General features: G+C 48.5%; 1 protein-coding gene and 1 pseudogene across 1 annotated transcript; both read right to left on the reverse strand.

The window, feature by feature from the left end:
* Window positions 1-2525: 2525 nt before the first annotated feature.
* LOC114695259 (zinc finger protein 809-like) lies at window positions 2526-19745 on the reverse strand. Its single transcript, XM_028872529.2, has 5 exons — window positions 19612-19745; window positions 9633-9759; window positions 9044-9136; window positions 4182-4291; window positions 2526-3702 (listed from the first exon to the last, which is right to left on the reverse strand). Exons 1-5 carry the CDS (start codon window positions 19678-19680, stop codon window positions 2809-2811), a joined length of 1293 nt encoding a protein of 430 aa, XP_028728362.1. The 5' UTR covers window positions 19681-19745; the 3' UTR covers window positions 2526-2808.
* Window positions 19746-22396: 2651 nt separating this feature from the next.
* LOC114695253 lies at window positions 22397-24397 on the reverse strand (annotated as a pseudogene).
* Window positions 24398-26811: the final 2414 nt, after the last annotated feature.

Consider the following 26811-nt stretch of genomic DNA (forward strand, 5'->3'; position numbering starts at 1 on the left):
GGGTTTGCTGAGCTGGCAGGAGGCTGGGGGACGGGCACGTGTTGGTTGGTTGCCCCTAAATTGTGGTTTTCCCAAGAGCTGCTTGCTCAGCTCCAGCCAGTTCCAGTAAACTGAAACTAAAGCCTGGTCCCTGGCTGGGCTGTTAGAAACCTGTCACGCACGGCTCGGTCTGGCTCCCTGGCCCTCTCAGTGTGTATATATGCAAAAGCTGAAGGCAACTTTCTGGAGTCTAAACCCGTCAGGGCCAGTGGAGCTGTCTGCAGCGGGGAGGAAGGGAGGGCGGTTCCAAAACTGCCACCATCGTCTCCAGCCAGTCAAGGACACTTAGTACTTTGGTAGCTATGCCCCACAGACAGAAAGTTCACTATTCCCTACATGTCCTCAGGCAGGTACTGTTTAGACATCTGAGCAGACAGTTCATCACCATTCATATTTGCCGTAAGACTGCCAGGACATAAAGCTCTTAGAATAAATGTGAATAGGGATGAAATGATCAGTTGAAGTGAGGTATAAAAGTCAGGATAAATCCCCAAATAACTGTGCAGAACTGGCTGACAAACCCAAAGTGGGATTCAAAGTGAAAGGGTTTTGTTGCACAGCCAAGCTCGTAAGGCAACCGGCAGCTGAAGATGACCTTGTCCACATATGGATGGAAAAAAGGCAAGAAGACATGGAGATTGACTTTACAGAGTGCAATAAAGCATCAATTTGTTGCAATTTTTCACACAAAAGATTCAAGAGCATAAACGTTGACAGTGCAGACAACCTGGAAAAACGGAATATAAAAGATCAGCAATGCACAGGCACAGTAGACACCACCACTGAGCCATTCCCAATGGCTTATCTGAAACGCTGATGTTTCTTAATTACTAGATTTATAGGGTGTTCCTTAGCTTGACTCTCGGATGAATAACCGGGGGTGGGGGGGGGGAGGCACCTGGAGCAAGCTGCTCCCCACCTCCACTTTGTGTCAGCACCCAGGCCACCTGTTCTTAACCCATTTGTGTACCTGTGGGACAACGTGCAGCTGTCCGTCCAACAGTGCAGGTTCTAGGGATCAAACCTGAGCCATCGGATTGGTGATAAACAATTTACACAGTGACCCATTTCACCAGCCTCCTTTGCTTTCCTTTCTTGTTTACACGTGTTTAATGTGCACCTAAACTCGCACACAGAAGCCAGAGTGGGTACTGAGGGTCCACTTCCACCACTCTCCACCTGCTCCTCTCATAAAAGGCCTCTTCCTGGACCTGGGACTCATTCTCAGCTAGGCTAGAAGTCAGCAAGTTCAAGTGATCCCCCTGTCTCCACCACTGTCAGAACTGGGGGAACAGGTGTTCGCAGGGGTGCTGACTTGTCAAAGAGAACTCTATCCAGGCAGTAGGGGTGCACACTGCCAAAGGCTACGGGAGTATACAGCAGGTGACAACTAGTGTTTGAGAAGTCCACCCACCAGACATAACTCCCTGGTGGGGAGCCCCACTTGCCAAAGCCGTGGAGTTACTGCTACTGACCTGCGGCTCCTGTCTGTTATTTTTCTCATGTGCTACTACATTTCTTTCCTAAAAACAGCTACGGGTGTTTTCCCACTGCGTGACTCAAGAAAATATTACATCTTGGGGCACACATTTAGTTGTGGATTTCTGTTTAAGCTGTATAATTCTGATGTATAGAAATAACACCAGAATATTCTTCTCTACTGACACAGGAAAGTAACAGCATTTTCAGTCTCAAAGTCAGCTAATTTTAGGCTGATCAGAACAAATCAAAACAGACAAAGCTGTCCCTACAGAACAGACACCAACACTAATCCCCGGGTGTTGTTTATTGCTCAATCAAGGCCAGGCTGTTTACACTGAGATAAGGCTCCCTGCAGCAGCTCTCTGTCCGCACACACGTACCCTGACTGCTCAAGGTTCAGCCAGTTGTTTACTGTCGGGGACCCCTCACCAACTTAGAGCTACGTGCATGGGTCAATGTGATATCACTAGCCCAAGAGAAACTACATGACTTATCTTGTTCTGAGAATGGGTATGGCCTTGAAAATGTAACTTATAATTGTCCAGAGTTTGGCTGTGGGGCAGCAGCTGTGGTGTGGGGAGAGACGGCTGTGTAGAGCTGGGTGAAAGAGCCGCCGCCATGAAGGAAGAGCTATGTGAGGGAACTGTGGAAAGACCTGGGCAGTGAGTGAGTGAGTGAGTGAGTGAGTGAGTGAGTGAGCGCGCGTGCGCACACGCAGAAAGACCTGAGGAGAGAACATGAATAGGTAGGCAGGAGAGAGAGCAAGAGAGATTTTTCAGAGAGAAGGGGCTGTGTGTGTGTGTAGAAAATACAGCTGTATGTAAAGAGATATAACTGTGGAGACAGAGATATTTGCAGAGAGAGAATCTTTCCTAAGCTTTCATTGCATTTGCGCATTTTCTTGCATAACCCTGGTGGTAGCTGGGGGGTGACCCCCCCACCCCAAGCTACTGATAACACATCTTTAGTCCCAGCACGGAGGCAGGTGGATCTCTGTGAGTTAGAGGCCAGCCTGATCTAAAGAGCAAGTTCTAGGACAGCCAGGCTACACAGAGAAACCAAAGAAAAAAGAAAGCAAGAGCTCTTTGTGGAGTCTCTGCTGGCAGGTGAGTCAGGCAGGTTCTGTCAAGACAGCCTCCCTGCTTCCCTTCACATGCTCTTCTCTGTTGCTAGGGCTAACTTTGAGCACCATTCTTCACGGTGGCTTCTCGTTTCTGTGGATCTCTGATGATGAATGAGGTCAGATTTGCACTGGAAAACCTTCCTACATTCTGTAAAGCTTCTCAATTATGAATTTCCCTGATGTACAGTAAGGTCTGACTTAGGGTAGAATTCTTCTGTAAATACTTGAAATCCTTCTTCCCCAAATTCCTCATATTCATAGGGCTTTTCAGCGATCTGAGTTCTCTGATGTCCAGTGACTTCTGACTTGTGGCAGGTTTTCCTGCGTTCTGTATTCATGAAGTTTTTTCCTGTGTGCCTTTTCTGATGTGCTGTGAGTTGACACTTCCAGTGGAAAGACTTATTACACTCTTTACATTCATAAAAATTCTCAGATGAATGAGTTATCCTATGTGCAGTAAGTTGTGACTTATGGGAGAAAGTTTTCGGGCATTCTGTACATTCATAAGGCTTCTCACCAGAGTGAGTTCTCTGATGTATAGCGAGCTTTGACTTTCGGGAAAAACCTTTCATGCACTCTTCACATTTAAAAGGCTTTTCACCCAAATGAGTTTTTTTATGTCGAGTAAGGTCTGACTTGTAATTGAAAGCTTTCTTGCATTCTGTACATTTATAAGGCTTCTCACCTGTATGAATTATTTCATGTGCATTGAGATGAGACCTACGGAAGAAAGCTTTCTCACATTCTTTACATTCATAGATCCTCTCCTGACTATGCGTTTTCTGATGATCAGTGAGGTCTGACTTCCAGTGGTACATCTTACCACATTCAGTACATTCAAAGCGGTTCTGTACATTATGAGTTCTTCTGCGATGCTTGATGAGGGTGGAGTTATTAGAGAAAGTTCTCCCACATTCCTTACATTCATAGAGGTTCTCTTCTCTGTACAGTCTCTGGTTCTTGTTTTCCCTTAACTTCTGGTGAAAAGTTTTGGCAGGAGCTCTCCCCTGACATGCTCTTGTCCCTTTGTAGACTTTCTGTGGAGTTTTCAGTTTCACCTTGAAACAAAAGAATTTGTGAAGATTCATTAGTGCTCCAGCACTTTTTTCTAGAATGAGCTGCCTAATATTCCAAGTACGCTGCTTCATAATCTCTAGATATTTCTGTGTGCTCTCTACCACTGACGGATTTGTACCCTTAAAAACATTATCCACAGATACTACATTCAGTACTTCATTTCCACATAAGCCACACTGTGGACAAGGAAAGGATTTCAAGTATTTACAGAATTTACTAGAAGTCTCTTTGAGATGAAATGTCTTTATGTATCAATAATATTGCCCTTGCCTCTTTGAAAATACTAACACTATGAACTTTACTGTGACGCAAACTAAGCTGCTGAGGAGTCTGGTAGGCTTGCTTAAATAGATGACAACCATCAGGTTCTCCAGCTTGCATCTAATCAGGCTCACTACTGAGAAGCAGCTCACTCTAAGTGTGGACATATGGTTTGACCTTACATGACATGTCTACTTACTTCAATCATGTCTTCATTTGGTATCTTTTGGTTAGTTATTTCAAGTGGCCCCAGATGTATCTTAGGATTTTCCTTGCTGGTGTCAATCAGGGCACTCACTTTATGAACACCTATAATATTAAAAATGTCACGGTTCAATAATAAATATATTTTTTAAGAATTCAAATATAAACGACAAGTCATGCCTTCATATGCTATTATGCTGTTTGATGTCAACTTGACGCAGCTAGAGTCATTCTGAAAGAGGGGACCTCAATTAAGAACATGCCCTGACCAACTGGCCTATGGGCAAGCCTAGGGGACATTTTCTTGATAGACGTGGAAAGGGGAGTGGTCACTTGCACCACTGGGCTGGTGGTCCTGGGTCCCAGAAGTAGCAGACACTGAGCCAGGCGGTGGTGGCGCACACCTTTAATCCCAGAACTCAGGAGGCAGAGCCAGGCGGATCTCTGAGTTTGAGGCCAGCCTGGTCTACAGAGTGAGATCCAGGACAGACACCAAACCCTGTCTCGAAACCCCCCCCCCAAAAAAAACCCAGAACTTTTTGATTTATGAAGGATGAGCAAGAACGAAGCTAGAAGATATTATATTATAGTAGCAGAAATAAATAACTATATGTATGAATGGAAGCTAGCTTGAACTGTATGTATGTATATCTAACTTGGATCCAACTGTGCACGTGTGTGTGCAAGTAATTATTGTTCAGAAAAACATGCTTTAAACAGCAACCACGTGGCTTTCCTCCATCTTGGCTGGTGACCTCAGAGGCAGCCACATGGCTGGCAACCATCTTTTACTAAGGTTATAAAGACTTATTCAGGTTAACAAAAGCTAACTTAGAGAGTTACACCTAAGTACTTATGTCTTTCCCATGTGTTCAACAGCAAGCTTCTAGAGAATTTAAATAGATGGATACATATGTTTAATGAATAAGGTATTTGATAAATATTACAGCTGGGTCTCGGTGCTTGCTCTGGCAGCTAAACTTTGTGATTTAAGATTTACCCATGTAATAAGATAATGGTTTTAAAGACAGGAGAGGATCACAGGGAACAGGTGGTTTGCAAATGTATGGCAGGACTACGTTCCAAAGAGTCTAGTTGCAATGGTGGACCTTAGCAGTTTTGAAAATGCCAGTGCCAGGTGATGATCACCAGAAGCACCAGCTACAGTGAAATGGAGCAGGCTATGTATGTGCTGCCAAGGGTAGGGCTAAAGAAATCATCCATTCCTCTAAGTGAAAGAACCAAAATAATTATAAATGAATCCCAGATATTGAACTTTGGGATTGTTTGCACTCCAGAGCTTTATACATATCATGGTGATGCCATGTTTTCTCCCTCTTTAAGTATAAGAAGGTGTTTTATTTTTGATATTGCAGAAAGACATTTGAGAGATCTTAACCTTTTTAAGGATAGTTTTTAAAATATTTGAATTTTGTAAGGCTACGGGAAATTTTAAGTTTATGAAATGCTCTATATTGTTAATATTTGGACTTAAAATAAAAGGCTTGCCGGGCGGTGGTGGCGCATGCCTTTAATCCCAGCACTCGGGAGGCAGAGGCAGGCGGATCTCTGTGAGTTCAAGGCCAGCCTGGGCTACCAAGTGAGTTCCAGGAAAAGGCGCAAAGCTACACAGAGAAACCCTGTCTCGAAAAACCAAAAAAAAAAATAAATAAATAAAAGGCTAAAAATTAGAGTCAGAGTCTTAAGCACCAAACACTAACTAGGAACTGGGATGTTCATTTTTTGTGAAACAGCAAGACAATGACCTAAGCAGTCTGGCAAAGGGCTTGAAACAGCTTCTGACTCCATGAGTCTCGATCCTTTGGGAGTTGAAAAATCTTTTTACAGGGGTAGCCTAGGACCACCTGTATGTCAGATGTTTGCACTGAGATTCAACAATGGCAAAACTGCAGTTATGAAAAGTATTGAGAAAGCTGAGAACCAGTGACTTGGAGAATGCCTCTCCTTATCCAGGGTCCATTAAGGCTTAAAAATGTTGCCAGGCCTCTTTGTCTTTGCTAAGTTTGTTAAGCTTAAGCTATTTGGATAAACTTGAGTCATATAAATGTTTTCTATTTATACTAAAAAAAGAGAGAGAGAAAGAAAGAAAGAAAGGAAGGAAGGAAGGAAGGAAGCAAGCAAGGAAGGAAGGAAGGAAGGAAGGAAGGAAGGAAGGAAGGAAGGAAGCAGACTGAGCAAGCCATAGGGAACAAGCCAGGAAGCAGTATCCTCCTCCACGGTCTCTGCTCCAGTCCCTGCTTGAGCGATGGACTGTGCCGTGGAACTATAAGCAGAAATCAATTTTTCCGCCCTAAGTTGCTTTTGGTCATGGTGTTTCAGCATAGCAACAGAAACCCCAACTAACACACTTACTGACCCTCGGTAAGGTACCTATTTTATTCCGTAATGAATATAACAAATTACACTAACAGATACCAGTTCTAACTCGTATTTCCTTTGCTTTGTTTTATTGTTGAAATATAAATTGAATTCATGCTCATTGTAGAAGGCCATCAGTTCTTTCTAGTTTTACAGGATAACTTTGTTGGTCAGAGAAATCTTGCTTCACAGTTTGACTCAGGGTTTCAAATGCATGAGCCCTGCTTTCCGGTCAGGACAGTCTTTGCTAAGACACAGCCTGTGCTAATGTGCTTGTCTTCTAAAGCAATTCAGCACGGCCTTCTCGCCAGTTTCAAGAGTCTTTCTTTTGTGCTCTGGCAATTTCATTTTAATGACCCTTGAAAAGGTCTTTTTGGAGCCGGGCGGTGGTGGCGCACGCCTTTAATCCCAGCACTCGGGAGGCAGAGGCAGGCGAATCTCTGTGAGTTTGAGGCCAGCCTGGGCTACCAAGTGAGCTCCAGGAAAAAAACAAAAAAAAAAAAAAAAAAAAAAAAAAAAAAAAAAAAAAAAAGGTCTTTTTGGATCATGTCAATTTTTTGTATCAAGTCATGGTTCTAAACTGCTCACACACCTAGATATGTTGGTTAGTCACCTAGAGGCCTGGGAATCTAGGCCTCTAGTCCCTTCATTGCTACTGTGTGCCAGATTCCCAGGCAGTAATTCTTTTTGTTCATTCTGTGTGTGTGTGTGTGTGTGTGTGTGTGTGTGTGTGTGTGTATGGTGTAGGTACATGCATGCCATGGCGCATGTGTGGAAGTCCAAGGACAACCCGAAGGGAGTCTGTTCTCTTCCTCCACTAGGTGGGACCCAATGACAAAACTCAGGTGGTCAGGCCTTCCAGTGCCTTTACACACTGAACCACCCCATGAGCCATGTTAGGTTTCTTAATCATAGCCAGAGGGTATTAAGTGTTATATTTTCTCTCAATCTGACTAATAATTCTCAATCCTAGCTGCAATCCCTGTTCTGTTTTGTTTTATTTTTTTCTGTCACACTATATACTCTATGATGCATTTTAGTGAATATTCTAGTTATGGTTGAGCATTTCCCTTTCAAGATCTCAGGTTGTATTTTCTTTCCCAATCTCTCTGAATTTCTTACTGAAGATTCTAAATTTCTTGGGAAAGCTTTAAATTTATTCTTCATTCATCTATTTATTTGAAAACTCTTTCAGGTCAGTGATCACTAGTAAATGTAGCGTATGAATTTTGTATCTGGCATCTTTTCCACTTCCCTATCTTTGGAATCAGTTATTAGAGGGCCAATATGTGTTGGAAGATTTATCGTATTTTGTCTGTTCTGCCATAATTGATGTTTCTATACTGGAATTTGTACAACAGTGAGGAGCCATCAATCTTCCCATTTTATGTCACTTTATGCTACTCCTCACCTGTAGCCTGAGCCTACTGTACCACTTAGAGGAGAAAGTAAACCCAATACAGAAATGAAAAATAAAGACAACTCACATAACACCAGTAACTACACAAAGAACATACAAAAAACAGTGAAAATGAAACCTAATGAATATTAAAAGGATATGAAAGCAGGAGATAATACAGTACATTAAGTATATTAAAATATCTGTAGGCTACTGATTTCCAAATGTATCTATATTCTAACCATGATCACTATCAAGTCATTAATTTATACCCAACTACTAATCACATCTCAAAGTGAAAGGGAAATTAAATGAAAATATCCATCCACAGCAAACTCACTGTGTGCCTCTGCTAGCATAAACACTCCTATATATCTTTCCTGGTAAACATTCTTTCTGGCTATTCATCACTCATCTACCTTCAGTCACTGTGCTCTATCCAACTATAAGCTCTTTTAGGAGAGAGGTATCATGTGACCAGCATTGGTAACATGACAATTACAAAGACAACTACCTACCTATAAATGAAAACAGAGCAGGTTTTTGAAAAGTAAGGTCACAAAGGTCCAATAACAAAGCTATTATATTAAAACAAGTAAGATAGCAGGACAAACAAGAAATTAGGTCAAGCATTTAATCAGTGAAAAGTGGCTAAGAAGATCTATACAGGGTTTGTTTTGGCAGATCTCAGATTTTTTAGGCAAATCTTCAGCAAGAAAATCAGGGTGATGGAGTGACGCCATGAATATTCTTTTAAAACTGGATTAAGAAAAAAAAGTTGCCTTTAGTCCCAGCACTCGGGAGGCAGAGATAGGTGGATCTCTTGAGTTTGAGGCCCTGGTCTACAAAGTGAGTTCCAGGATAGGCTCCAAAAGCTACACAGACAAACCCTGTCTTGAAAAACCAAAAACAAAAAACAAAACCACCCAAATAAAAGAAAAAAAAAAAGGTTAGACCCATGTGGCCAGCTGTTTCTGGTCTGGGTTTCGATGAGATTTGATTAAAACACCAACAACAGCTCAACATGACCAGTACCCGAGGAGCTCTGCCTGCTGACCTCCTCGTCCACGTTTACTCACCCGCGAAGCTCGGCACTGAAGCTTCCGCTAGGCTCCATGGCCCATGGCCGCGTTCCAAGTTGAAGATCAGCTTAGGCTTGACCATGCGGGGCTCTGCGAATTGGAAATAGTAAGCAAATGGTGTCAGGGTGTTATGACAGTCTCCTGAGAAACCACAGCTCCACTTCGGGAATTGTTCAATAGGTAAGAAATTGATTGGTCAGAGAGGATCTATATTCTCATCCTTCAGTAGCCAGAAGACCGCCCTCTTGTGGCATTAAACTGCAAGGTAGATAACCCCAAATAATGATCTTGAGAAAGTTCAGTGGGCTGGAAAGACGGTTCTGGGTCTAAGAGCAAATATTGCTCTTGGGAGACCCAAGTTCAGCTCCCAGTATCCAAACTTGGCAGCTCACAACTGTTCATTTCAAGCTCTGGGCTACCTAATGCCCTCTGGTGTGCACAGGTACCCACACACATGTGGTACTCACTCTCGCAGACACATATACATAGCTACAAATAAAAATAAATCTTTAGAGTAAGTCATGATTTCTCTGCTTGTTAACCAAGGAGGAAGTGCTTGCTGAGACGGACAAGGAGTTCCACTCACGCAGGAACAGCAGATTGCTGTAGTTCTCCAGCATCACATCCCTGTAGAGGGTCCTCTGGGCCGCATCCAGCTCCTGCCACTCCTGCCGGGTGAAGTGCACGGCTACGTCCTCAAACAATACCAAGCCCTGAAATGACACATTTCTCTTCAGTTCAAGGAACACAAAATCAGAGTTCACCCCCCCCCTCTCTCTCTCTGTGTGTGTGTGTGTGTGTGTGTGTTACTAGTTTCTTACAGAAGGTACAGCTTGATTTGTATTCTGTATCATGGAATGAGAAAAATCAACACAGGTGTCAACATACTGGTTCAAGAAAACAACACTAGCCTTTTCTCATTCCCCAAAGAAAAACAATCCATAGAGGAAGACACAGGTATGTGAGGTAGGTGTTAGTAAGAGCAAGGGGAAAGAATACATGAACCCAATCATAAACAATAACATTCAGTCTCCAAAGGGAAAATGCAGATGCTGAGGCTGGCGTCACAGCACTGTGTTACAGGCGTATGCCAAGGTATGAGCTCAGTTCTCAGCACTGACCACAGAGTCTGTCTTAGTTAGGGTTACTTTTGCTGTGATTAATCACCACAACCAAAGGCAGCTTGGGGAGGAAAGGGTTTATTTCACTCAGATCCATATTAATAGTTCATCATGAAAAGCAGTGAGGGCAGGAACTCAAGCAGGGCAGGATCCTGGAGGCAGGAGCTGAGGCAGAGGCCATGGAGTAGGGCTGTTACTGACTTGCTTCCCTGTCTTGCTCAGCCTGCTTTCTTATAGAACCCAGGACCACCAGCCCAGGGACCGCACCACCCACCACGCTTGCTTACAGCCCCATTGTATGGAAGCATTTTCTTAACTGAGGCTCCCTCCTCTTAGATGACTTCAGCTTGTGTCAACTTGACGTACAACGATCCAGCACAGAGTCCTATTCTCAACCTGTTAGCTGCAGCTCCATGTGGGGTCACATAACAAGGAAGGGGGTCCAAAAGCTGGGAACACTAAAAATCAAATATGGACGGAATTGGCTCAACGCTGCTACAGGACGCCTTCCCCGTGACGGGTCTCTGTTCAGAACCTACAACATGCATGCTTTACACAGTGTGTACCACTACATTGCACAGCACCAATAGAGGCCGCCTGTATCACTCTGGCTCACATTCAAGGATGTTATAAATTGTAGGTTTTGTACTCTACATAGTTAGCTGCTCTTTCAAAACACAAGGATTTTATGAAAAACAGACATTTAATATTTTTCTGCCATAATCTCTTGCCATTTATCTTCACACCATATTATTTATGTCAGACAAATTAGCTTGTCTCGCTAGTATTCAAAGTCTCTTTCATCTTTGAGAAATGTTATATTGGATGTATGTCAAAGCATCGTTTTAAAATAAATAAAATTCTTACTACAGCAAATGTTTCATATGAAGCATACAAGTTTTTCCCGGTGTGTGTGGGGGGGGGCGGGTCAAAAGTACAGAACACTTACGAATCCCTGGTATAGATCCTGACTTTCCTTCCGCCCGTGAGTGACAAGATTAATAAACATCTACACAGGTATCAAGTCCCCTCAAAAGCAAAAGTGAGTTGTCAGGCACTGAGAAGACCATGTATCAAATCCTACTATGGGCAACATGCCAGAGATCTGGAGAATGACTCCAGACACCTAACATCACCCCAAGGAAGAAAGATTAGGCACATATGGCTAGAGCCCTATTTTAGTTCAAGGTGTAGGGATCCACGCTAACCTATCTAGAGCATAGAATGAACCCCCACTCTATATACTAATAGAAAAAATCCGCTAGTCTCATCCCTTGGGATCGTCAGGGGAGTAACGGGTTGAACTCAAAGGTCTCATTTCTCTAGAAGGGAATTCTGCTAACTCTTGTATAATATTAGAGGGACCAGCCTTAATATTATACATCCCAGGGGCTCAGGAGAGAGAACTACTAACGGCAAGGACTATTTTCAGGAAATAAAATCTCAGCACACCGAGCTCTATAGTCCACTTGCTTTAATTCCTCTGGCATAACATCCACATATACACAGCTTCAGTTCTGTTCTCGTGCCTAGCTCCTTCCTTGCCTGATCTCTCTCTGTTTATCTACTGTTCCCTCTTAAGTTCTATCTTAATTCTCTCATCTTAATTCTGCCTCATCAAGGTCCTTTTCACCTTGTTCTTACCCAGCTAGGACTTCTCCATCTGGCTCTTCCTCATCTTCCATCTCGTTCCCCTAGTCCTCTCTTCTAGCCCTTCAATCTACTTCTTTCCCATCTAAGTTTGTTCCTCGCAAGTTCTTACCCGTCTAGTTCTTCCATTCTCTTTTCTCTTCTCTGTCCTCCTGTGCCCTGGAAGTCCTGGTATATAAAGCCAGGCTTCCAGGGTCAAAGGGAGGGGTGATAAGAATCACATTGAGAGGCAATAACTGTTAATTATCATTTGCAACCCCAAAGGGAAGTGACCAATGGGGAAATGAATTAACTAAAAGCTAAATTCAGGTAATATCCAGAGAAAGCCTTTCCTGAGGCTGTTCTCAAAATACCTGAAATGTGTATGTCCAGAGAGTGATCAATTCACACTGTTAGCCCTTCTTAGGGAAAAGTCAACTGGGAAAACTATGAAGGCACACAAGATTTTCCTAACAGAAGACAGCTGATATATAACAAGCCAAATAACACCAAAAACTCCTTGGAATTTGGCTTCCTCTGGAGGAAATCCTTGATCCCTTCAGGTAGTGACTTTGCCATAACCAGCTGAGTTCTTATGATATATTCCTGTGGCCCATAGCAGCTAACCACTGTTGCTGATGGTTGAGCTTTTATCTAAGCTGCTCCAAGGAACTAAAATAAGGCAAGAATCAGCAGAGCCCTGGAGCCTAGAAAAAGCTGACACTCCTTCCTGAGCCTGCTGCTGCTGCTCACTGCATGGACAGCTAGCTCCAGGCCCACCAGTTCCTACCAGGAGTCTACCAAGATACTTACAGTTGATTTGTGGGAATACAATCTAAACTCCAAAGGGAGCAAGGGGACCTGGGCACATGAATATCTCTTTCGAGCCATGAAAACACAGGCTCTAGGGAAGCACTAATTACCATTACTTAGTTAAATAGACATGGTATTAAACTGCAGCTCCCAACATTCTCTCTAAACCAAAGAAGCTTTGTTTTGCAGTAGACAGTGATTAATAGAGACTTCCAGCTGGCCAAAGTGTAGAGAACAAGACACTGGAGAGCTGAGCCATGAATGGCACATCTATATTACATTCCCTATGCCCAAGGCTTGGGGATCATCTTGAAACCCAGGTCTAAGAGTCAGGTGCTATAGAGGAGCTATGAAACTTGACAGGGACATTGAACTCATGCATTCAGAGCAGCTGTGACTGCATGCAAAGACCTGTACAAGATGAAACTAGGTAAAATTCCATCATGGATGGGAGGGAGGCTTGTAAAGTCCCACTGAGGAGCTTTTGGCAATTGATGGCTGCTGGGTAAGGAGTCAGTTTACCTCAGATGTGACCTGATAGACTGCCCATGTTCTAGCGATGAGCCTACACCCTTGCACATCCTGGCACTTTTTTAAGTTGCATTAAGTGGGGACGGGAACTTGGTGGTGGGAGGAATGGAGGAGCTGGAGGGGAGGAAAGAAATGCAGGGTGGATTTGAGCAAAACACATTATATTCATGTATGAAATTCTCAATATACTTGTAAAAAGAAGAAAAATACTTAACTATTAGGAGTTTACTAATCAAATATGGCCTCTTTGCAGGCTTTTATGACCTTCTTTCTCATCAGAGAAATTTTTATTAAAAAGGACAGTGCTGGGTAATGGTGATGATGATGGCGATGGTGGCGGCAGCGGCGGCACCACACACCTTTAATCCCAGTACTCAGGAGGCAGAGGCAGGTGGGAGTTCGAGGACAGCCTGGTCTACACTGTGAGTTCCAGAATAGCTAAGGCCACGCAGAGAAACCCCATCTCAAAAAAAAACCAAAACCAAGAAAAAAAAGAGAAGGCAAAGAAGAATGAACATGTGAAAGAAAGAAATATAAAAGGTTATAGGTATAGAAACACCATCCTAGGACTGGAGAGATGGCTCAGAGGTTAAGAGCACTAGCCGCTCTTTCAGAGGTCCTGAGTTCAATTCCCAGCAACCACATGGTGGCTCACAACCATCTGTAATGAGATCTGGTGCCCTCTTCTGGCGTTCAAGCAGAACACTGTGTACATAATAAATAAATCTTTAAAAAAGAAGAAAGAAAGAAAGAAAGAAAGAAGGAAGGAAGGAAGGAAGGAAGGAAGGAAGGAAGGAAGGAAGGAAAGAGAGAAAGAAAAAGATCATCCTAATAATAAGAAAACACATTTTGGCAAGGATTTTGTATGACAAAATAGTTTTGTACTTAAGTAAAGGATTATGAAAAAGAGGTCAGGACAAAATCAGAAGGTTAAAATATGTCACAGTAAGACTTGTAAAAATTAACTTAAGTGGCATTGGTAAAAAAAAATAAATAGAGCAAGGAATATGTTTTGTTCAGATAATTGAGGTTCCTGAGTCAAGTTTTTAGTGTTACAGAACAGCTGGGTTTCAAACCACAATTTGTTGTGGGTATATAACAGCTATATTGGAAGCTAAAGCCAATAAGAAAAGGGGCTGAGCTGACGGCCAGTATTTTAGCTATTGCCCTCAGGTCAGCTAGGTCACACACAGGGGACCAGAGGAGAAAGGAACTCTCTTCTCAGGAAGCCCTGAGGGGAGAGAGAGAGAGAGAGAGAGAGAGAGAGAGAGAGAGAGAGAGAGAGAGAGAGAGAGAGAGAGAGAGAGAGAGATTCTCCAGACAAGTTGCTAAAAGCAACCCTTAAGAAGCCGTGTCTGGGCCAAGCTGCAAAGACTCATAAGCCAAGTGCCCTGAAGGAGCAGATAAGCACTGAGCTGCCTGAAAGAAATTTACACACGAGGACTAAGTCACACGGGAAGTACAACCTCCGACTTTTACAGTGAGTGTTCCAGGTCCCCAGTTTTGTGAGCTGTCACCCAGGCTGGGGTGGGCTTTGGTGATGCAGCTGTCTTTGGTTCATTTTTGCTTCTGTATGTAACCCCTCACCCATATTTCTGTCAGTAAAATTCATTGGTTCACCAAAAAAAGAAAGCCTTGTCTGGCCATAACCAAGTTTTTGTGTCTAGCTACAAGGTCTGAAATACCCAGGGGGAAAGTCTAACCCCAAAGAGCAGTATTATAAAATAAAATCTAACAGCCCTACCAGGATTCTCATCCTGACCTTGTCCTGCTGGGAACCTGATACTACACAGTCCCTGCAAAGACAGTCGTCCAAGTAAAACCTTCTCCGACCCTTAAAGCTCAACTCACTGGGTCTCAGATAAGACTCAACAAGCACCAGTCTCCCTTATAGACGTCAGACTTTACTGGAAAATCTCGCCCAACTTTGACTCCCACTGCTGGCTCAAGAGAAGACTCAATTCTGTGGTGGCAGGACACAGACTAGGGGAGGATGCTGTAACACCCCACATGAGCCCCGCTGAGTAACTGTACTTGAGGCTGAAGAGCTGAGCTAGCAGCCCTCACTAAGGCTCTCCACATGGGACAGGAACTCAACTCACATTTGGCCTCTGCTGTCCATGCAACCATGCAGCCACCTTGGGGAGAAAGAGGGTCTCCTACTGCCGTAGTGTGAGACCAAAATGAGCCATCTTAGAAATAAGACCAAAATGCTTTCACCCAAAAACTAAGGCCTAAGATTTCTCCTTCTGGGAATAGGCCAATAGTTACTGAAACCAGTCAGTCCAGATTCCAGAAACCAGGAAGTGTAAAAGTACAGAGTCACAAGGTAGTCACAAGGTAATGCCTGCCAGACTATGGAATGTCCTCTCCCTGGTTTCCAGAGTAACTGACCATAAAAATATCCCCATCTGAGGGCAGCCAATGAGCAATGGTGGCGGGCAACCACCCCCTTAGAAGTAAGATTAAGCCATGATTTCTAGAAAGCCTCTAAAAGCGAGCCAATCAGAATTGTACCCATACTAGCACCCCTAAATGATGTAACCTTGTGGTTTTTCCCTTTAAAAACTGAGCTTGCAGACAGGTGGGCGCTTCCTCCAGCCTCCACTGCGTTGGATGTATTGGACGAAGTCCCTGCCTAGGCTTGTATTGCTTTTGGATATCCAGAATTAAACCTTGCTTTTGCATTCTGGCATGCTCGTCTTTGGTGGTCTCTCTGGGGGTCACAATCTGGGCACAACAGTAGTATCCCAATTAAACATGCCCCTGAGATTTTGATATTACTGGAAACCATCTGGCTTCTAATTTAGGTGGCCATTATACATTTCAAGGCCCACCAGAAGGACCCTCTGACATTTCTGGGTCAATTAACAGGTCAAACAGGCAGTTAAGCTTCTAAAACAGGCTGCCTAACTTCCCTACCCACACTCTCCCTCGTCCTCAATATACAACTCAGGTGACTCTACAAGCTTTCGACCTGAAATCTGCAGCTACTGCCTCGGGGTGGTTACAAAGCCCAGAAATGTCTATTGCTTCCTGGGTCCTCCCAACAGGGACTCACAGGTTTCACTGGGTCTCACAGCTGGGAGCCACGGTCCTGCACCTTCTGATTGCAATCACTGGGTCTCACAGCTGGGAGCCACGGTCCTGCACCTTCTGATTGCAAAGTCTCTTCAGACACTGTGATCTGTTCCAAAATCTGTCCTACCGGCTCTCAGTGTAGTCCTGAAGGGTAAAATATCCTTCCCACAGGATAAAAGACTCTTCAACACTTACAGAATGAGACCTTACCAAGTACTCCTCAAGTCTCCTAAAGAGGCCTATCTCTCCATTCATCTGTCCAGAGTTAAGACTGTTCCCACCCCAGCTCAAATGACCTGTTCCTGTGAGTGTCCCGAACCTCCACTCCATGTCCCCACCGCACTTCAAGACACCAATGAGCAGCAACAGCCCAATGTCATTTCTTGGCTATTACCCAGCCCTTTAGTGCCTACGCAGTGTGGCTGGGTTTCTACTCTAGGCTCAGACTTCTTCCATCCTCACAACTCCACCTTATAGGCACCTGCCTCCTAAAACCACGCAATGACCGCTTTTAACCACCGTGACTTCACAGTCCTGCAGCCCATTTTTGTTTTGAATTCTGTTTCTCTGACTCTTGCTGGTAAGATCTACTTCTTCTGATTACATGCCAGTAAACTCCAGATGGTATTATCTGAGTTATCGACCATTACCACTGACACCTGTCTCCCAATGTGGGTGGTCCCAAACAGCTTGACCACACAGCTGCCATGACAGGCTTAGAGGCCCAGACACAGCTGCTGTGACAGGCTTACTGGCAGGCAATAGCCGGGTCCAGAAAAAGTCATAAGCTGACACCACCCGGGGCTGGGCCAGCATCGGTTCCAACATTCCAACCGAAAGCACGTGGCTATCTTGACATACACAGATAATTCTTAATCAACCACTTAATTCTGGTTTTTTTTTTTTTTTTTTTTTTTTTTTTTTTTTTTTTTTTTTTTGGTTTTTCGAGACAGGGTTTCTCTGTGTAGCTTTGCGCCTTTCCTGGAACTCACTTTGTAGGCCAGTCTGCCTGCCTCTGCCTCCCGAGTGCTAGGATTAAAGGCATGTGCCACCACCAGTCTGGCTCAACCACTTAATTCTTTTTTTTTTTTTTAAGCAACTCTTTTTCTTTTTTAAAGATTATTTATTTATTATGTATACAGTGTTCTGCTTGCATGTGTCCCTTGAGGCCAGAAGAGGGAGCCAGACCTCATTACAGATGGTTGTGAGCCACCATGTGGTTGCTGGGAATTGAACTCAGGACCTCTGGAAGAACAGCCAGTGCTCTTAACCACTGAGCCACCTCTCCAACCACTTAATTCTTAACTGACCACTTCTCCCTGAACTGGAAGGAAAGTAGAGCAAAGGGTGCATGTTAAAGGTTAACCTGTTTAAAGCAGCGGCCAGCTCTAATATCCCTGGAATATGTATATAAGCTATAGGCATGCAAATTTTCATATTCCTGGGCTCTTCATTTCCTATCAAATATTATAAAAGTAGTGTTTAGGACAAGGAATTTTTTTAATATCCCCCCCACAGTCAGACTCCTATGTAAATATTTCATACTTCCGGCTGGCCTTCTTCGCAGACCCTCCTTTCTCAGGCCCATTAGTCTCTTACCTGTCCCTTAGAGGCTGAGTTGCCTCAACACATCCCAATCCAACTGAAGGAGCTGAACCAACTCCATTTTAAAAAGAACTCCATCTTAGACAGGACCTTGACAGAGGAGCTGAACTTGATTCCAGGAAAAACTACAAAGTTTCAAAAACAACTACATACGGCCCAAGGTTCGGGTCAGGACCACCTCACCAGAAGACTAACCAACTAACCAGAATACTTGTTAAACATCCCCACTCCCACCCCTGAGCTGCAGGTGGCCTTGTCTCTGGGCTCCCAATGTCTCTGCGGTTTCTGCAAGCCATTGATAGAAATTCCCCTAGACCTGAGCCAATGAACTTAAAGGGTGCACACCCTTACCCAATTCTGAATCGTCAAAGCAGGTAACTCCCTGCCTGCGGTTTGTCCCTTTAAAAACCCCTTACCCGAAGACCCCCACGACGGAGTTTTGGACGTGGCCGGAACTGGAACTCTGTCTCGAAAAACCACACACACACACACAAAAAAAGGAACTTGTGATCAATAAACCCCTGTGTGTTTGCATCGGATACCGGCTCTGTGGCGGTCTTGCTTGGGGAGTCTCCCAATGTTCTGCCCAGATCACGACCCCCAGAGAGACCACCGAAGACAGAGGGTGTCCAGAATGCGCGATACAAGCCAGGCAGGCCCTCGTCTACTGGCACCCGTCGAGGCAAGGCAGGGAGGAGTTCCTTTTTCTCTGTGAAGCTAGCTTTTAGAGGCAAAACCCACAATCCCCCACACGACCTCCCCCTTCTCCCATAATTAGTATTGGTTCCATTTTCCCAGGCCTATATGTTATCTTTATTTTTCGCCTGTTCAGCTGCTTTGTCAGGACTTTTACGAGCTGTCTTCGGAGTTGGGACATCCTGCCTCTGGAGTTGGGACATTTCGTGGTCAAACAGTCCCCACCAGATGGTCAAACATCCTGACTTGTATTTTCGAGTTTCTGGGGCTGATATTCACCATCTGAGAACTTAAAACTGGTCTGGGCCTGTCTATATTAAGATATCCTTGCCTAAGCCTTTTTCCTCTCCGGAGAATAGAGTAGGGGGTGTTACTGAGGCCTCACACCAACACAGGCACAACCCGACCCCTAAACCCCGCTCCCTGCACCCAGTTTCCGATTTTCCATACACTACATGCAGTTCCCCATCGCACCCCTCCCAGTATTGGAAGCCCAGAGAGGAAGTCTAGTGTGTACTGTGCTAAAGCGGCTGAAAGTCAATTAATTCCCTTCTCGAGTCTTCCTCCAGTGGCCCCACGGCCCCAGCAGCGCTGGAGCTGCAGAGAGCACGGAGACCACCAGGCTCGAGTTCCGGTGCGGCGATCAGGGACGCCCGGGGCACCCAGCGCCTGTCCAGCCACACCGGAAAGCCGGGGACCTGGGGACCCTGCAGCCGCCCGCACCTGTCCACCCCGCAGCGGGGACCCTGCAGCCGCCCGCACCTGTACCTGTCCATCCCCACCCCGCAGCAGGGACCCTGCAGCCGCCCGTACCTGTCCACCCCCACCCCGCAGCGGGGACCCTGCAGCCGCCCGCACCTGTACCTGTCCATTCCCCACCCCACAGCGGGGACCCTGCAGCCGCCCGTACCTGTCCACCCCCACCCCGCAGCGGGGACCCTGCAGCCGGGCCTGGGGACCCTGCAGCCGGGCCTGGGGACCCTGCAGCCGCCCGTACCTGTCCACCCCCACCCCGCAGCGGGGACCCTGCAGCCGGGCCTGGGGACCCTGCAGCCGCCGGCACCAGCTCCGCGGGGACGCCGTGCTCACCATGGCCGGTCGGTCTCGGAGCGCCCGGTGACTCTCCTGGGTCTCCGGTGCCCGCGCAGGCTCAGCCATCCGCCGTCTCGGAATGACAGAGCGGAAAATGGCGAACTCGTGCAACTCACCCTCGCGTAACTTTATAAGCCCGCCCCCCTCCTCTGTCATAGGGCCTGAGTGACAGCCAATGGCACCAACCCATTACGGAATCGGGGCTTCCTGGGGCTAGGGGGCGGAGTTTAGCCCAGACTGGCGATTTTCTTGCATCAGTGGGTTTAAGGCTAAACGTGTGATTACGTGGAAGTTCTTCACTGGCAGAAATAATGGTATTATTGTGCCCAAGATCGCATTTAATCTTACTTCTAAGGGGTGTGTGTGTGTGTGTGTGTGTGTGTGTTTGTGTGTGTGTGTATGTGTGTGTGTGTGTGCCTGTCACCGTTTCTCATGGGCTGCCACACGTGGGGACATTTGGTGATTAAACAATCACCATGGAGACTAGGGTTGGGACACCGTGGTTAAACAGTTACCCTGGGAATCAGGGTTGGGACATTCTGTGGTCCAGCAGTCATCACTGAAAGACCCCCGAAGGCAGTCTTCCCTCTGGAGAGACCCTCGCCCAGAGATCACACCGAGACCACAAGTCAGATGCAAACAGCAAGAGGCTTTATTCAGGAACACAGGTACCCGGGGCAACACAGTCCCTCAAGAGGCTCAAGAGACTGGCGCGCCCACGGGCTGGAGTGGAGGGTTTTTATAGGGTCTGGCAGCAGGAGCACGAGGAGCTCGGTTTACAGGGTTCTGATTGGACGATTCAAATGAGGCCAGGTTCAAACTCAGGACAGCTCGTGGGTTCTGATTGGACGATTCAAATGAGGCCAGGTTCAAACTCAGGACAGCTCGTGGTTCTCCCCGAGCTCCACACGCCTGCTGTCTGGCTCCAAGTTGTTTTTCTGACCTTTAGTACCCTTTTCTGGGGCCAGGTGGCCGACCGCAGACACCCTGAACTTTCCTGTACTTTTCAGGCTTAGCTCAAAATGGTGTTAGGCTAAGCAAGTATGCTGGGGTCTTTCATTCCCCCATTTTCTTATTTCAGGGAATGGAATCCTCCATTCATGGGGAAGAATGGGGATGTGGCTCCATTTCCACCTGGTTGAGTCGTTGGTATTGTTGGGTCAATACCAAGGTCTGAACAATAGAAACACGTTCCCTGATAAATTGGACAAGTCTGTTTAGGATGCAGGGCCCGAGCGTCAGAAGGAGCAATAAAATCAGAAGGGTCCCATAAGGGTGGAGATGAGGGTGGTGAGCCAGGGGACTTCCCGAACCATCCTTCAAACCATCCTTGCCGTTCTTCAAAGAATTATCTCTCACCACCCCAGTATGATACCGGGCCTGGGTGGCTAGAGGGTGACTGGGGTTACAGTAGCATTCGGAGCCGTGCTTGGGCGAATGGCCGAATTGGGTCGGGGGGTAGCCCTCGGGGGGTGCGGAGCCGTACTTGGGCGAATGGCCGAATTGGGTTGGGGGGTAGCCCTCGGGGGGTGCCGGAGCGGGTAAAGAGGGGCGCTTTTGGTCAGAGAGAACCTGGTTGGGACCTATAGAGGCGAGGGCTCTGTGATTTTAAGCTTAATCGTAAATACGACTCCCTGGTCCCGTCATGTAAAGTCTAAGTCCCCATGTTTTACCTTTAGTCCAGTCTTGTGTTATCTCCCTTCCCTTCTGAGTGAAAGATATATTCAGGGGGTTGCAGGTGAAATTTACACAGGGGCCCCCTCCCTTCCAGTAAGTGTTATCTCTCCCTGACGTGACAGTTCCCCAACAACGTCCTTGGGTAAGGGGACGCCATGAATGGCTTTCTCCTTGGGTAGTCCTTTTTACCCTAATGAGGTCCCAAGTGGATGAAGGCTTCCAATAGGTATTACCAGTTGTTTCACATCCCCATGCTTTACAGAAGTAACTTTCATAACCCCCACATTGTCTAATCATCTTTCCGTCCCTGTCTCGCTTCTTGTCTTTCTCACGTTCACGCTCCCGTTCTCTTTCTCTTTCTCTCTCTCGCTCTCTCTTTCTCGTTCCCGTTCTCTTTCTCTTTCTCTCTCTCGTTCTCTCTCTTTCTCATTCCCGTTCTCTTTCTCTTTCTCTTCTTCCAGTTTATCCTATTCCTTGTTACTTTCCAAGCTGAGTTTCATCTTGCATTAGTCACCATATGATCTCTTGTGTGTGTCTCTGAATTTGCTGATCTCTCGCGATATCAAGTCTCTTTTGTCTTCCTTGGTGATGAGTGGGTAAGGGATCAATGGGCCACTGGAAATCTACGAAAAATGTCCTCCTTCTTTTCCTTCTTTTTCTTCCTGGGGTGAGAGTCAGACTCCTGTGAGGGGGCATTTAGCTCACTGGAGTATTCACGTATTAAAACTTCAATAGCCCCTTGCACTTGCCGAAGCACTCGTGGTACACGCGGACGCTGCGCTCGCTGAGCTCCAGGCCCAGCGCCAGGCTGGCTGCCAGCTCCTTCTTGCAAGGCGGCGGATAGGCGCCGCCGTAGAGCAGCGCGTTGCACAGGCGCTCGGCATCCGTCTTGGTGTTGAGCCCGCACGAGGGCGCGGAGAAGGGCAGGATGCCCATGACTTTGAGAATCTCCAGCTGGTCGGCGGTGCGGCGTGAGCAATAGATGTGCAGCTCATCGCAGACTGAGTTGATCTGCTGCAGTAAGAAGTCGCGCAGCACTGAGTTAAGGATCTGTGGCAGGCACAGACGCTTCTCACCTCTCACTACGAAACAAGAGATGGTCTCCCCTTCCAGCACGGTCTCACAGCGCTCGTGGAGCGATCCGACGACATGAAGAAGGGCCCGGGTAGTACAGGCGGCGGCTCCTTTCTGAGGACTGCCGCACATCTGTCCATTCCTGCATGGTTTTCTGCAGGGCCTGGGTCTTCTCTTTATCCACTTGGACATAGTCTACCTTCTCATCCGATGTGACAGATGATGTGGATGGCTTGCGGTGAGGGCTCGGGGAGCCTGGCTGGAAGTCCAGGGCTAGGTAATCCACACTGCCAGTACTCTTCTTTGGAGCTGGGCTGTTGGTGCCACTGGGAACAGGGGGTGAGGGACGTAGTTCTCCTCGCTGTCTCCCGAGTCTGTACTGGTGGCGGCAGTACTGGGAGGAGCTGGAGTTAGCGGTGTGGTTGAGCCTGGACCAAGACTTGGTGAAGGGGAGCTCATCGATGACAGTGTTGTTTCTCAGGTCCAGGGGTGTTGGCTTTGCTTTCCGGTCAGGCTTGAGGTTGCGATTGACCGGAGGTGGCTGGATCTCACTTCCTCGGCTGGGACCCCTATGGATAGGAAGGGCTGTGGATGGGTAGCCAAGCGGGTCAAAGTGATGGGCCCTGGGCTCATGGGGATGTAGACACTTTGGGAATTGTCCCCTGCTCGTTCTATAGCCAGCAGGGTAGAAGAACCTGGGTTCATGGGCACATAGTTGTCATCAGAGCTGGCACTGTCTGATCGACCCACAATAGTCTTCCCTGGAGATTCAGCAGACCAACTGGCACTCTCTCCGCCTCGAGCTGGGTGCTCATAGGTCTCACAGGAAGAAGCTCGGTGGAGTCGGCTGTTGTCCATTGCGGGGAGGGTATTGCGTCTGGGAATAGCAGCTACAGATCTACTATGTTCGCTGATTGGAGGTCTTTGCTGAGGACTGCCCCACCGAGGTGTTTCTGCCTGACTTGGCTTGGTGGGGGCGGAGTGGGGGAGCTATGGCTGAGTCTCCAGGAGTGGCCATTGTCATGGTATTGTGGTTTTTGTCCAGTGTGAATGTTCTAGGGATCTGGTAGGCTGAGAGAGGGGTGGTTGGAACATCCATATTGTCCACTAGGAGGTCTCCAAACTCCCGGCACAGGGTGTTGCTGGGTGTCTTGAAGGTGTACACATCCTCAGTATCTGTCTCGGACCCTGTGAGGCTGCCCTTGGTGTGGCCATGTGAAGCCAGGCTACGGGGGAGGTCGTAAGTACTGTCTTTGAATTCTGTATTGTGTCGGCTTGGCTTGGGAAGGCTATAGAAGCCATGGACTTGACCGCTGACTCCATTGACACAGTGTCCATTGCCCTGGGCAAGTTTTTGCATGGCTGTATCCCTCTTCTGCCGGGTGCCCTGAGAGAAGCTGGCATTCCTCGCATTTTCTGTCCTTCGGCTTATGCACTGGTGCAAGTAGAGATACTCCTGAGGTGCACTGGTGGACAAGGCAGGCTGGATGTGGCCTGACACAGGGGGCTCAAACGTGAACAGAGTGGGCTGGCCAGAGTGTGAAGGGGCGGAGGACTTCCTTTCTCGGAGCAGGTGCTGAGTGGAGCCGCTGACCTCAGCTGGAGAAGAGCAGGAACCATGACTGGCTGAAGAAAGGTTTCTCAGGGAATCTGTGCTCTCCTCAGCCTGATTGAAGCCGCAGATCTGGCAGATGCTCTGGACCCACTTATTCATGTCGGCCTCTGTCTCAGCCACCAGGTAAAAAGTATGCTCACTGGTCTTGATATCGAACACAAAACTGTCCTGCAGCTTTTTCTTGTTGAAGGTCAGGCCTGTATCCACCTGCTCACACAAGTTCAGGTTGATGATCCGCAGGGGTTTCTTGGAGTGCTCGTTCTTGTAGTATTCCAGAACATCTGGGTCGCCACTCATCCGGCCGCTCCGCAGTATAAACCAACGTTTCTTCCAGGCATAGTGCCTCAACTTCTTCTCGGGAGGCGATTTCCTCAGCCAGCCGGTGCACACCACATCGTCGCCGCCACCGCCGCTCATGGTGCACGCCATGCGGGCTCGAGGGCCGGGCACTGGAGGGGTCGGTGGAGACAGTGGACGCGCTCCAGGCACAACCGCCACACACAGCCCACAGGAACTCGCAGATTCCCTCGACGGGGTGGGCGGGCTCCGCGCGCCCTGGGTCGGCGGTCGAGACTCTCTTCCGCAGATCCGCGGACCCGAGCGGGACCCGAGCGGGAGCCGCGGGGACCAGAGCTGGCCGGCCTTCTTTCAGTGCACCCTCCCGGCCGCCAGGCGCGCCGTCCCGCCGCCTCGCCAGCAGTCGGGCTCGGCTGGACTCTGCCGGACCCGGAGCCGGGAGCTCGATGCCCCGCGCTCCGCCCCTTGGGGACGGGACCTCCCACGAGCGCTCCCTGCTGCGGACCCCACGCTGCAAGCGCACACACAATGCCGCGTGCGGTGTCCGCTCCGCTCCGCCGCTGGCGCTTTCAGTGAGCAGGGCGCGATCTTTTCCTTCTCCCTCGCCGGGGTGCCGCTCCGGCGCTGGCCCGCGGGACGCCACGGTGTCCGTCCGCCGATGCGAGGTTGGCCGGGGCTCCGCCGCGCCGCCGTCGGGCGCGAGCTTCGCGGGTCGTTCTCGTGTCTTTCTTTCCCCTCGTCTACCCACCCAGGAGCGCGCGGCGGGTTCGGGGGGCGCGGCCGCCGGGGTCGCGGCGGCGCCGCGACTAAAGCCGCCGCGGGCGCAGCCGCCGGGGTCGCGGCTGGCGCCGCGGCAGGGGCCGCCGCGGGCGCAGCCGCCGGGGGTCGCGGGCGGCGACGCGACTAAAGCCGCCGCGGGCGCAGCCGCCGGGGTCGCGGCCGGCGCCGCGGCAGGGGCGCCGCGCTCGGAAAACCGCGACCTGGCGGGCGGACCCGGTGGGGAAAGACCGGCGCAGCCCCGACCCTCGCCGCGCGGGAGACGCGGACGGCCGGGGAGAGCGGGGAGCGAGGAGGGGAGGCCCCCAGCGCCGCCCCGGAGGAGGCGAGGGGCACACCGGCGCCCGCCGCCGCCGCGCCGCCGCTGGAGCGGCGGAACGCGGGGAGAGGAAACAATACGCTGGTGGAGGGTCAGGAGGAATGGGGAGCGGGAGAGATCCGCTGATCCGGCTTCCTATGACTGTTTCTAGGAGGAGAACGGTTAAACAGAAAACAAAAAAAAACGACAGACAAACACAAATGAGACAAACACACGCTGCGCGGCTTCGGTGTAAAACCGAAAGCAAAAACTCAGATGGGGACACGGAGTGTTTGAATTCTCCGTCCCCTACCAGCACCACGTATTCTTCTGATTCGGGGGTGGCCCGAAAAACCGTGCCCAGAGGGGACTTCAGACCGTGCCCAGAGGGGACTTCAGACCGTGCCCCAGAGGGGACTTCAGACCGTGCCCCAGAGGGGACTTCAGACCGTGCCCCAGAGGGGACTTCAGACCGTGCCCCAGAGTGGACTTCAGACCGTGCCCCAGAGGGACTTCAGACCGTGCCCCAGAGGGGACTTCAGACCGTGCCCAGAGGGGACTTCAGACCGTGCCCCAGAGGGGACTTCCCGTGCCCCAGAGGGGACTTCAGATACCCGTGGAACGTCTTCCAGGGTCGCAGTCCCTCAAGAGGCTCAAGAGACTGGCGCGCCGGCGGGCTGGAGTGGAGGGTTTTTATAGGGTCGGGCAGCAGAAGCACGAGGAGCTCGGTTTACAGGGTTCTGATTGGACGATTCAAATGAGGCCAGGTTCAAACTCAGGACAGCTCGTGGTTTTTCCCCGAGCTCGACACGCCTGCTGTCTGGCTCCAAGTTGTTTTTCTGACCTTTAGTACCCTTTTCTGGGGCCAGGTGGCCGGCCGTAGACACACCGTGCTTTTCAGACCTTACTTGAAATGGCTTTAGGCTAAGCTAGTATGCTGGGGTCTTTCAAGGTGTCGAGGCACATCCTGACGGGGGTGAAGAAGAATTGGTGAAGCTTCCGACCACGGCCACCCCCTCATAATAGGGAGGTGTGGAGACTAGGCATAACCAGCACTCCTGAGTCCGATTTGGGTTGGTAACATTGAGGGCTGAGTAAGCGCCCTCTATAAGATTCAATAGCCGGTCTCCTGTCCCGGGCCGTGGCGCCATGGAACCAGTCATGATCCCAGTGGGCGTCCGGGGAGTGGGTATAAGTCTGGATGGAGGTTTTTGATCCACAAGGACCGAGTTGGGCCCCACAGAGTTGGAGCGGACGGCGTCTACCCTGAGTTTGATGGTGAACCGTAACCCTCGATCGTAGTCATCCTCATATAGCCTGAGCCCCCATGTTCGACCCTGCTGCCAGCCTACATAGGCCTTACCTGGGGCGGTGAAGGTTATCTTCAAGGGGAGTGAGAGTCCAGGGGTAAACGTGTCTTGCCCTGAGTTTGGGCGGAGGCCGGACTTGGGTGCGCAGA

Source organism: Peromyscus leucopus, chromosome 7, assembly GCF_004664715.2.
Source record: "Peromyscus leucopus breed LL Stock chromosome 7, UCI_PerLeu_2.1, whole genome shotgun sequence".
Lineage (NCBI taxonomy): Eukaryota > Metazoa > Chordata > Mammalia > Rodentia > Cricetidae > Peromyscus > Peromyscus leucopus.

What these genes read in the sequence shown, in the direction of transcription:
- LOC114695259 (XM_028872529.2), bottom strand. Translation starts at nt 19,680, where the DNA reads ATGGCTGAGCCTGCGCGGGCACCGGAGACCCAGGAGAGTCACCGGGCG. An exon ending in TTCAGTGCCGAGCTTCGCGG is followed by an intron (nt 4,292 to 9,043) that starts GTGAGTAAACGT and finishes TTAATATTATAG; the next exon opens with GTGTTCATAAAGTGAGTGCC. An exon ending in CAAATGAAGACATGATTGAA is followed by an intron (nt 3,703 to 4,181) that starts GTAAGTAGACAT and finishes TTTTGTTTCAAG; the next exon opens with GTGAAACTGAAAACTCCACA.